The sequence below is a fragment of the Palaemon carinicauda genome, chromosome 35 (assembly GCF_036898095.1).
Source record: "Palaemon carinicauda isolate YSFRI2023 chromosome 35, ASM3689809v2, whole genome shotgun sequence".
NCBI lineage: Eukaryota > Metazoa > Arthropoda > Malacostraca > Decapoda > Palaemonidae > Palaemon > Palaemon carinicauda.
Genome location: NC_090759.1, coordinates 56,112,000 through 56,124,499, shown reverse-complemented (window position 1 = coordinate 56,124,499; position 12,500 = coordinate 56,112,000). Strand labels below are relative to the sequence as shown.

The 12,500-nt window shown below is 37.1% G+C and overlaps 3 protein-coding genes across 6 annotated transcripts in view; 1 reads left to right on the top strand and 2 right to left on the bottom strand.

Moving 5' to 3' along the window:
• The window catches only part of LOC137627506 (uncharacterized), a 13,361-nt gene extending 12,210 nt beyond the window's left edge, over positions 1-1,151 (bottom strand). The window contains exon 1 of one of the 3 annotated variants that reach the window (XM_068358591.1): positions 1,091-1,151. The gene's annotated coding sequence lies outside the window, so the exon portion shown is untranslated. The remainder of the gene's footprint in view (positions 1-1,090) is intronic. The other 2 variants (XM_068358592.1, XM_068358593.1) reach the window with 2 other exon arrangements.
• Positions 1,152-2,449: 1,298 nt separating this feature from the next.
• The window catches only part of LOC137627505 (apolipoprotein D-like), a 19,352-nt gene continuing 9,301 nt past the window's right edge, over positions 2,450-12,500 (bottom strand). Inside the window, exons 2-6 of one of the 2 annotated variants that reach the window (XM_068358590.1) lie at positions 9,266-9,419; positions 8,819-8,946; positions 4,055-4,242; positions 3,066-3,248; positions 2,450-2,816 (exon numbers count right to left, since the gene is read on the bottom strand). In XM_068358590.1, coding sequence (XP_068214691.1) covers positions 3,106-3,248; positions 4,055-4,242; positions 8,819-8,946; positions 9,266-9,397 — 591 coding nt within the window. In that variant the 5' untranslated portion in view covers positions 9,398-9,419 and the 3' untranslated portion in view covers positions 2,450-2,816; positions 3,066-3,105. Of the gene's footprint in view, positions 3,249-4,054; positions 4,243-8,818; positions 8,947-9,265; positions 9,420-12,500 lie in introns of both variants that reach the window. The other variant, XM_068358589.1, reaches the window with a different exon arrangement.
• On the top strand, positions 10,138-11,670 carry LOC137627306 (craniofacial development protein 2-like). The gene has a single exon (XM_068358387.1). It carries the CDS (start codon positions 10,138-10,140, stop codon positions 11,668-11,670), a length of 1,533 nt encoding a protein of 510 aa, XP_068214488.1.

Genomic DNA, 12,500 nt, shown 5'->3' with positions numbered 1-12,500 from the left:
GTAAACAAAAAGAAAGTGCGCACTAAAGAAGAAAGATGAAAGGGATTTAAGTGTTTTTTTTGGCTGTTGGATGATTAATAAGCTTAATAAGTTTAGTCGTTTAAAAGTGAAGAGTGGAATTTTGAGAGAAGATGAAATTCACGGGGGTTGTGGTGGCCGATGTGGTAACGTCCCTGACTGGTGAACGCCAGACTGGGGTTTGAGTCTCGCTTAAACTCGTTAGTTCCTTTGGTCGCTGCAACCTCACCATCCTTGTGAGCTAAGGACGGGGGTTTTGGGGGATCCTATAGGTCTATCTGCTGAGTCATCAGCAGCCATTGCCTGTCCCTCCTTGGTCCTAGCTTGAGTGGAGAGGGGGGCTTGGGCGCTGATCATATGTATATATGGTCAGTCTCTAGGGCATTGTCCTGCTCGGTAGGGTAATGTCACTGTCCCTTGATCCTGCCATTCATGAATGGCCTTTATCAAGACTTCCGAGAGTTCTAGAAGGAAATGGAATGTCTCTAAGGAAACGAATAACGTAATGAAATATGTTTAGGGAATGTATAAAATTGTGGACGAGAGAAAATTTGTGAAAGGTGTTGAGAATAATCATTTGTTTTGTATGTATAAGATGAAATGTTAAAAAGTTGAAGAGTAAATATATCGAGATGTGGTTAAAGCTTAGCATAAGTAACAAGATGGGTTATAATGCTTCGAGGTAGTCTGGTCTAGTGATGAAAATGTGTAAGGTAAATGAAATTCAGAAGGAAGAAGTAAGAAGAGAAAAATATATGGAATGTGTTTCTTATTCTTCGGGAATTATGCATGAGAGGTTTAAAAACTATTAGTGAGATTTCTGCATAGATGTATGATGTCTACTTGTTTAAGTGTTGTTCACAGAAGTTCCATTTTAATACAGCAGCTAAAGTATGAACACTTAGCTCAATGTTCTTAAAATTCGAATTAATTGTCGCAAATCAACTTATGTTCCAAGTTTGGTTTTTAAAACGTTTAGAAATATTGTTTCGTTATTTTTCTTTAAGCGTTAAAGTAACCACTCCACGCTGTTCAGCACTGTTAAATAATCTCTGAAAAGTTTTATAGCCACCAAAATATGAGATTGAGTGTCACATCTGCTCACTGAAACATCCACACTACTTATCCTGCTCCCAGAAGCAGTTAGTCATTATCGTTTATCTGGCAACACAATGTTGGGCTATCGTCTCTCCTTCCATTGTCATAGTATGGGTGGGAAACGATAAGGGATTATCAATGTTGGTTCAATTATAGATTTCATCGTAGTTTGTATTTGCTATCATTGTTATCATGGGGAATATAACCGGAAACTGACAATTAAGCATATCTAATACATCAATGAGAAACGAAAAGTTAAAGTATTACTATGTGTATGCGAAACTCCATTTTAAATGTTTTTAATATTTCTAGCGATTTACCCATACTGGGGTTCGAGACCCGCTCAAGCTCGATAGTTTCTTGTAGTATCTGTAACCTCACCATCCTTGTGAGCTAAGGAGGGGGGGGGGAGTATTGGGGAAAGCCTATAGGTCTAACTGCTGAGTCATCACCAGCCATTGCCTTGCCTTTCCTGGTCCTAGCTTGGGTGGAGGGGCTTGGGGCTCAGATCATGTGTATATATGGTCAGTTTAGGGAATTATCCTGCAAACTAGGGTATCATCACTGTCCCTTGCATTTGCCATTCATGAGTGGCCTTTAAATGTCATAGAGACCAATTATATATACATATGATTATCACAAAAGACCCTTCTCCACCTGAAATAAGGCCAAGGAGGCCCAGACAATGATTGCTAATGTCAATTTCAATTATCAATCAGGGTGTCGACTTCTGTTATCAATCAGTTTGTCAATTTCATTAATCAATCGGTGTCAGTTTCAGTAAAGCTGTCTCCGCTATGATGAGCATAGAATAAAATTAAAACGCATCTACGTAAATAATTTATTAACAAAACATTATCATTAAAAACAACATACATCTATATTTAGAGTTAGTTTTCAACAGTAATAAGTATAATATTAAACAATTTACAGCAATATTTAAAATATTTTCCACATAAAATATATTAAAGTTGAATAATCAACAGTTACTCAATCGTGAACTAACTAATGTAAACAATATACAATACGGTGATACTGAGAGTATCATTAAAAGTAGAAAAACATATATAGACACAGAATAGAAAATGGGACCCTTAACATTTCGGGATTCCTAGAGAGAGCAAATTCTGCATATAAGGTTGTATCATATTTTTTAATTTGTCAATATATATATATATATATATATATATATATATATATATATATATATATATATATATATATATATATATGTACTGTATATATATATAAATATAAATATATATATATATATATATATATATATATATATATATATATATATATATATATATATATATATATACGACAGCTGTTTCCATAGATTATTATTTCTAATATTTTCCACAATTGCTTTACTATTTTGTCTTCATTACTACAAAACTTGTAGAGTAGTGGTTTGTGATTTTTTTTTTAATCAAAACGTATTGAATATATTTTTATGGTCTTTATAATTTAATTATTTCCCCTTCTCCAAAAAGAAAAATCCGAGATGGTGAAATTTATCATTTTATTTTACATCATTTGCTAGTTAATGTATTTCCGTAGTTAATGGCCGTAATTGAATAAATAATAACTGATATGATTCAATGATTCAAGCAAGCAATCATATTACCATTTTCGATCACATTCCATTATTTCTTTGGTTCGTTGTCCTTGAAAATCCTTTTATACATCGCTACCTCATTGCAAGAGGGTCGTAACTCCAAATTCCTGATTTTTCAGGAGACGCATTTGAAAGTTGCTAAGTCCTATGAATTTGATCATGTTTCACAATCTTCTTAGTGCCATCTCTCGGCTGCTAATTCACCTAGATTTACGACTCTTTTACCAAAAGATGCAGAATCAATTCGGCAATCTTGTACACCATATAACTCAAAACTAGCAAATTTGGAGTTACGACCCTCTTGCAATGAGGTAGCGACATCCACTTATTACTAATAACAATCTCATTCATTCCTCATATTGCTTTTACCCTAGATAATTCTTATAGCAAGAAGTGTCTGATTTCTCCAGGTATCTCAAATCGATGCCCAGGCGGGTCAGAGCTTCCTTGGCCTCGCGAATGACCTCGTATGGCGGGTTCGGTGACCTGGTCAGGATCCATGCGATTTCTGAAAAGAAATACATCAGGTCAATTCTAGTTAAGGATAAAAATGGGTTTTGAACAGTCTTGGTTTGGTTGGCAGTTGGTCGTAGTATGTAACTTATTTAGTGGCTTTAGAGGCTTATTTAACCCATTTTATTCATGAATAGTTTAGTCGATTCTTCAGAAAAAAAAATTGCTACAGAAGAAAATACGCTGGATAGTTATATACTGAACCAAATCCCTTATTTTTTATCCAACATTTCGTAGTTGGCAGTGTGTGTGTACCGTGCATATGTATATATATATATATATATATATATATATATATATATGTATATATATATGTATATATATATATATATATATATATATATATATATATATATATATATATATATATATATATATATATATATATATGTTTGTGTGTGAGTATACACACACACCCACACACACATACCCATACATATATATATATATATATATATATATATATATATATATATATATATATATATATATATATGTATATATATAAATATATATATATATATATGTTTGTGTGTGAGACTATATATATATGTATATATATATATAAATAAATATCTATCTATCTATATATATATACTGTATATACACACACACACACACACACACACACACACATATATATATATATATATATATATATATATATATATATATATATATATATATATATATATATATATATATATGTTTCTGTGTGTATGTATGTATGTATACATGTATGTATGTATCCAAGTCACAAAAATAACCATAGATCTAATCAAAACCTTTTTTATCACTTACTTGTGTGTCCAAAGACCCCTTTATTGACGCACGTGTATTCTATGGTCCAGCTCTTGTAGTCGGTAGCCAAGACCTCGTAGTTGTCTTCGAACAGGGGAACGTTGGGAATCGTGTAAGTCAACCTGCTGGGCTCCTCGTAAGGTCTCTTCCGGAAGACGTCAACCGTGATGACGTTCGGTCTGTCCAGTCTGCAAAGTTTCGAAGTGGAATTGCGTTTTTTTTTTTTTTTTTTTTTTTTTTTTTTTTTTTTTTTTTTTTTTTTTTGAGAGAGAGAGAGAGAGAGAGAGAGAGAGAGAGAGAGAGAGAGAGATGATGAATTGATTGCGTATATGTTAGCTCACGGATGTCAGTGTTGCATGCGTGGAATAGCTGATATTGATTCTGTCGAGTCATGTATTTATCTAGATTATGATTAAGGGTCATTTATAACAATCGTAAGACTCTCTCTCTCTCTCTCTCTCTCTCTCTCTCTCTCTCTCTCTCTCTCTCTCTCTCTCTCTCTCTCTCTCATTTATTTATGTTATGATTAAGGGTCATTTATAATATTCAGAAGACATTATCTCTCTCTCTCTCTCTCTCTCTCTCTCTCTCTCTCTCTCTCTCTCTCTCTCTCTCTCTCACACACATTTATTTATATTATGATTAAGGGTCATTTATAACATTCATAAGAGTCTCTCTCTCTCTCTCTCTCTCTCTCTCTCTCTCTCTCTCTCTCTCTCTCTCTCTCTCTCTCACATTTATTTATATTATCATTAAGGGTCATTTATAACATTCATAAGACAGTAACTCTCTCTCTCTCTCTCTCTCTCTCTCTCTCTCTCTCTCTCTCGTTTATGCAGAAAATAGTGTATTTGTAATACTGTATATTTCCTCTGTGTCTTTTAAATAAATTTGAATAATTTTGATAATTTTAATAACGATGATGAAGACGTCATAGAGAATAATAAACACTTAATGTCATCCAAATTATAACATCTGTGGGTGTATAATAATCACAATATATCATTAGAGTATGCGAATTTTATCAATAATTTGTTTAGCACAAATTCACTGCACTAATATATTAATAGCATCATGACTTTTATTTCTTAATTGTTGTTAAGAAGTTCGATCATTTATAATCAACCAGCTGAGGGCGATAAGAGTATCACGTCTGAGATGGTGTGGGCACGTGTCGAGAATGGCTGGTGGGGTGATGTGGGGGAGTTAGGAGGGCTTGCGAGATTTACGGGCTGCCTTCGTGCAAGGGCCCGTGTCTTTCTATAAGCAAGACGATCTAAAACGAACGAACGAACTAACGGCTTGGGAGGATCCTGTTTTGGGAGGTTGGGAAGATCGAGAGGGAGGCAGAGAATTGGGTGGCAAGATAAGGTGAAGGATGATATGGAGAGAATAAGTTTAGTGGAAGAGGATGCCTTTGATAGAAGGCATTGGAGAGGGCCCACCAGGCAACTGATCCCTTAACGTAGGGATAAAGGTTTAAAGGTTTAAAGGTCGCTCATGAATGGCAGAGGCAAGGGACAGTGACATTGCCCTAGCAATCAGGACAATGCCCTAGAGACTGACCATATTATATGATCAGCGCCCAAGCCTCCTCTCCACCCAAGCTAGGACCAGGGAGGGCCAGGCAGTGGCTGCTGATGACTCAGCAGATAGACCTATGGGCTCCCCCAAACCCCCCAACCTTAGCTCACAAGGATGGTGAGGTTGCAGACACTAATGGCACTAACGAATCTGAGCGGGACTCGAACCCCCGACTGGCAAACACCAGGCAGAGACGTTACCAATCAGGCCACAGCAACCCGATTGATAACAATGGGAAAGAAGGGTCGTGGATAATGCCCTTGCTATGAAATATTATTTAACGCAGAATACTTTGTTGTTGGAATTTAATTTCTTGATAATGAAATTAGCAAGTACTTGATTTCCTCCAAAGTGAAATATTTATTTGTTTCGATAAGATTTTGAGTTAGAAGTTTTCTCAGGAGTGGTCACAACCGGTAAGAAATGGGCAGATTATGTGGAAGATAAATCTAAGTAGTGAAATTATCAAAATAACAAGTGAAGTAATATGAAATAAAAACACATTAATGACAGACTATGGCAAGTCTTTTAAATTTAATTTTCTTAGTTATTAATGTTAAGTGATTAAGTGTACATAAATAAATTACTGAGCTGATTATTTCCTTAGTCCTTTCGCTCTATTTCACAACTTTAAAAAAATGTACAATTGATATCGCAATCACAGTAAATCGTTATAATGATGTTATATTTTTAAACAAATTAATTGTTTGAGGCTCTCTGTATTACTTGTTTTATCAAATAATTTACCAAAAATAACCTATGGAATATTACGTTATTCACAAGTGTTTATATTTAATGTGTTACCTAGACAGAAATATAAAAAGCTCGTATTACACTGTTAGAAAAAAACGTAATTTTAATCGGAAATTCTCCGTAAAAAAAATATTGTTCTCAACCGTATTTCAGTAAAATACAGATGACCGTAATTTTACCTTACTTTGTCATTATAGTTTACCGGTTAGTGACCGTAATATCAATCCTTTACGTCAATATATCCGTTTTTAAAACGGTAAAGATCCTGTAATAAATATTGCCAAGCAATTAACTTTATTCTAATGCAAATTCTTAACGTTGTACCTAAGAATTTAAAAAGAAAAACATTCATTCCACATTAAACCTACTTCAGCGAGAGAGAGAGAGAGAGAGAGAGAGAGAGAGAGAGAGAGAGAGAGAGAGACAGACAGAGAGATTCGTTACATAGTTTATATCCACATTATAAATATGGTTATTAGAGAAAACTGCTCCTCTAAAGAGCTGCATGTTGTTTATTGTTTGCATCGGAGTCGAGCAACAGATGCTCCACCATAGCAACATTCTAATCTATTCTCATCATCTGCTGTCTCTAATGTCGAATATTCACCATCTGCTTCCATGTCGTCCCGTTACGCTTTTGTTTCTCTAGTTTCTGTTCAGTCATCAGGAGAAATCGGTTTTTTTAAGATTCTTTATTTCACTTTACTATAAGCGCTGTTTTTTCAGGTCCTGTACAGCAGGGGAACCCTACTGTCTACAGGACCTCCACAGTCCTTTTATCATGGTTGTTCGAAAGCATTCAGCATTTCACATCTCGTATTGCTCGCTTCCTGTAAATCATCATTATCTTGGGTAAGAATTCTCTTGCTTGAGGGTACACTCGAGCACACTATTCTATCTTGTTTCTCTTCCTCTATTTTTGTTGAAGTTTTTATAGTTTATATAGGAGATATTTATTTTAATGTTGCTCTTCTTAAAATATTTTATTTTCCTTTTTGTCCTGTCCTCACTGGGCTATTTTCCCTAATGGAGCCTCTAGGTTTATAGCATCCTGCTTTTCCAACTAGGGTTGTAGCTTAGCACGTAATAATAATAATAATAATAATAATAATAATAATAATAATAATAATAATAATATCGAAGCACTCACAGAATAAGAAAGTCCTCATTTTTCCTCATGTAATCCTTAATTTCTTCAATCATTCGGATGTCTCTTATGTTATTTGACAAAAGAAAAAACCATTACAAGTTTTTCTTTCGTTTTTATCTTTAAATTAGTGCTTTTCAATTTTTTATAATCTGCGCGCATAACAATCTACACAGATTAAAGAATAATGTCTGTTCAGTAAAAAAAAGTAATAGCCACCCAGACAGCGCAACGCTTTCTTCTTCTGAAAGCTGTTTGCTATATCACCACGATAATCCCCCATTGCTGATTAAATTACGGTAGTAGAAATATGAATTGACTTTAATTTCACTCTATATGGTCATAAACAACTAATGGCTCTTGTTTAGGAGAACTTTACCTAGAGATCAGAGAGAGAGAGAGAGAGAGAGAGAGAGAGAGAGAGAGAGAGAGAGACAACAAATCTACTCTGAAGAGTTTACACATTCCTGCCCAGATCCCTAACCCTGATAAAAATTGAAGCCTACCTGTCACCTGTCAGTGACAGATGGCCTTTATTAAGCCTGAAAACTAATAGATATATAAATCTGACTGCGATAAGGGAGTAAAAAAAAACATAATTATTCATTATCTACTCTCACAAGTATTCCATCCTCTACCCAACGCTATTATCATCACCAGTGTTCTTTGCGTCAGAAGTGTGTCCTGGATTTACCCTTCACGGGGTTCAGCATGAAAAGAACTCTCCCAAACCTCTCCGGCTTATCTATTCTCTGCGAACATTTCCTTACGGTCTGTGTTCAAAAAGGAGTTTTTTCACCCTAATATCTTCTTGTTTAGGGCTACAACTCTCAACTCGATGTGTGTGGTAAAATGTATAATCAACTTATATGATTTTTTGCCAGAGATCTTTCTACTCCCAACTACATTGCTTCCTGACTTTTATTTCTCGGAAATGTTTCACCAAAGTCGTAATAATAATAATAATAATAATAATAATAATAATAATAATAATAATAATAATAATAATAATAATATTGATAATAATAACATTATTATTATTATTATTATTATTATTATCATCATGATTTTTTCATAATAATAATATTAATAATAATAATAATGATAATATTGATATTATTATTATTATCATTATTATTATCATTATCATTATTATTATTATCATTATTATTATTTTTATCATTTTTATTATTATTATTATTATTATTATTATTATTAGCGTACTTTTTCATAATAATAATAATATTAATAATAATAATAACCTTAAATCCCCTACTTACACAATGTCCCGGAAATCCAACCTCACAGAGATTTTTCCCTTGTTCTTGATGTAAGTCCCACTCCAACACCGTCCGACCGTCTGGTAGGCGACGAAGTATTTCTCCTGCTCGAACCATCGACCCAAGTACTGTAGGGAGACGTGTTTGAGGAGTAATGATACAAATCAGTTGTATAGGGCTATATTGACCTTCAAAATAATAGCACAGGAAAACAAATTAAAAAAGAATCTAACACAAATATGTCTATTTTGATTTCAAAAACTTGGAAACAAAAACATTACAATTGCTTAATTTATTCTTGAAAGTTGAAGTAGCTCTATTTCTTTATCTGAAATGTGCTATGATACTGATGATATATTTAATGAGACTTATATGCCTCTCTAAACAAGATATTTTTGTTTTGTAGCGTATATTACATAAGAAAAAAATCATAGTAAAGTTACTTACTCTGTCAAAATCAAAGTCTTTGATCACAGGTAACCTGGGGCAGCTTCCACGGAAGCTAATCTGCGCATGCGTGAAGACTGCACATAGTGCTATTAAGAATAATGGAAATGCTGTATACGATTTCGCTCCCATTTTTTCTTGTAAATCTGTAATTCTGAAAAAAAAAGAAGAATGGGAAGCTAACGATGGATTTTGTCGGTACGTGGATATGTCACTATTGAAAAAGACTGCCACCGTCTACACATCTAATTAGCAGAACGTGGGTCGAGCAACTTCACTCTAAACATCACTGCTAAAAACAAGAAAACCAATATCTATAGTGCTGCCCACTTTAAAGGGGAAAAAAGTGTCTATATATATATATATATATATATATATATATATATATATATATATATATATATATATATATATATATATATTCCTCCTCCTCTGCAAGACAAAAGGCGTCAAACATGTCTTTCCAATCGCGTCTATTTATGGTCTTACTGTACCTGTAAGGGGGCTCTGGATAGTGGTGGTACCTTTGATGTTTACCAGCTGCACTCTATCATCTAATGGGAGAGTGGGTGGCATCACTGGACCTCATCCATCTCCTAAATCTCTCACGTGCTGGCTCCAAGTGCCACACCCTGGTACACCGTCTCAGCTGGCGGACTAAACCACGTGAGGGGGTGGTGTTAACACGGCATCACCGGGCGAAAGACCTTGTTCCAAAGGCACCGGCCAGGGCGAAGAATTCCTAGACGAATGACAACGGCCACGTGTTCGAGGTCAAGGCGAGCCCCCGGGTACTGGAGGAAGTCGGCTGTGACCCGGCCTGAAGAGGGATGGGCGCCGCCAGGCTTCATCAGCCCAAGACACACTGCATGATGGACACAACAAAAAAGGATACCATACCGGCTCGGTCGTCACCCAGGTCAACAAGAACCGCGCCATCCATTGCACACCAGGGCGGACGTGAAAAGTGTACTACTGGTGCAACATCCCCTCCGAAGATCCGAGGAAGAGAAAACGTTGCAATAGCAACCTGGAACGTGAGAACCCTTGCCCAGACAGGGAAACTACAGGAACTAACACACGAACTGGAGAAATACACCTGGCACGTTGTGGGACTTTGTGAGGTTAGGTGGAAGAACCATGGGGAGCATCTCACCGAGGAAGGTCATGTACTTTACTACAGCGGAGAGATGGACAAACATACCAATGGCGTAGGTTTTTTTGTCAACAAGAACGTCAAGAACTCTGTACTAGGTTGCCGCCCAGTTTCCAGCAGGGCCATTTCCATCCGCCTAAGAGCAGCACCATTTAACATCACAATAGTACAGGCCTATGCACCAACAACAGACCACGACGAGGATGCTGTGGAGGCATTCTACAGTCAACTCCAAGAAACCATCGACAAAGTGGACAAAAAGGACATACTTATCATCCAGGGAGATTGGAATGCAAAAGTGGGCAAAGACGCACTGAAGGACTGGAAGGAATTCTGCGGCCCCTCGTGCAATGACGTGTCCAATGAGAGAGGACTACGACTACTAGAGTTTGCCAGCTACAACAATGCTGTGCTTGCAAATACACTCGGTGAGCACAAGGCATCACGACGCTGGACATGGCATGCACCTAATGGAATCCACCACAACCAGATCGACTACATTTTTGTACAAAATCGGTTCAGATCGGGGATCAAAAGAGCTACGACAAGAACTTTCCCCGGTGCAGATGTCGGTAGCGACCATGATCTGGTGTTTGTGAACTTCAAACTCAGGCTTAAGACAATCAAGAAGCCCAAGAACACCAGGATGAAATTCAACCTGGACAGGTTGAAGGACCCCAACATCGCAGAGTCCTTTAGGGCAACAGTTGGAGGGAAGTTTGCCCCACTGTTAACGCTTGAGGAAGACCACAGCGCAGAAACGCTGACAGCTCAATTAAACAAAGTCATGATAGAGTCTGCAAACGAAACGCTTGGAAACGTTCGCAGGAAAACACAGCGATGGGTCACAGATGAAATCATGGATATGTGCGACAAAAGAAGAGACCTGAAAAAGAATAAGACAACACCCACCGGAGCAACAGAGTACAGAGAAATCAGCCGCAAGATAAGAAAAAGCATGAACCAAGCCAAAGAAGATTGGATTGGGAAACAGTGTACAGAAATTGAGGAAAAGCTGGAGAAGAACAACAGTAGGCGAGCGTTCCAAATCGTGAAAGATCTAACAAAACCAAAGCAAGCACGAGTCAGTACCATCCAAGACAAAGCAGGGAACTGCCTCACGGAAGAAGAAGACATACTCAAGAGGTGGACAGAGTACTGTTCCGACCTTTACAACTACCAGACCAATGGAGATCCTAATGTAACATCGTGCCGCAAACATCTAACAACGACGACTTCCCAGTTCTGAGAGAAGAAGTGGAGGAAGCGATCAGATCGCTAAAACATGGAAAAGCTGCAGGAGTAGACAACATCCCTGCAGAACTTATAAAGCATGGCGGAGAGACAGTGACTGACATCCTCACTAGCATCTGCAACAAGATCTGGCAGACAGGTGAATGGCCCACACCCTGGACACAGTCCCTCATCATCACGCTTCCCAAGAAAGGCAACTTACAGCAATGCCAAAACCATAGAACGATTAGCCTTATCAGCCACGTAAGCAAAGTGATGTTGAGAGTCATTCTGAACCGACTGAGACCCCAGGCAGAAGAGATCATTGCCGAAGAACAAGTTGGATTTAGAAGAGGAAGGAGCACAACGGAACAGATTTTCAATCTTCGAGTTCTGTGTGAGAAGTACAGCCAACACCAGCAAGACATCTTTCACAAGTTCATTGACTACAAAAAGACATTTGACCGCGTATGGCATGATGCCCTCTGGGCCACAATGAACAGGTACAACATGGGACAAAAACTGATACTGACGATCCAACGGCTGTACAATAAAGCAACCAGCGCGGTCCTTGCCCAAGGCAAAATAGGCGAATGGTTCCGCACTTCAGTAGGTGTCCGCCAAGGCTGCCTTCTGTCACCAACCCTGTTCAACATCTTCCTTGAACAAATTATGACAGATGCACTCGAAGATCATGTGAGCACAGTTAGCATTGGAGGACGAACAATCAGCAACCTTCGGTTTGCTGATGATCAGCAACCTTCGGTTTGCTGATGATATTGACGGCCTGGTAGGGAACGAAGATGAGCTGGTCAACCTCGTGAAACGTCCGGATGAAACATCAAC

What these genes read in the sequence shown, in the direction of transcription:
- LOC137627306 (XM_068358387.1), top strand. Translation starts at nt 10,138, where the DNA reads ATGGACACAACAAAAAAGGATACCATACCGGCTCGGTCGTCACCCAGG.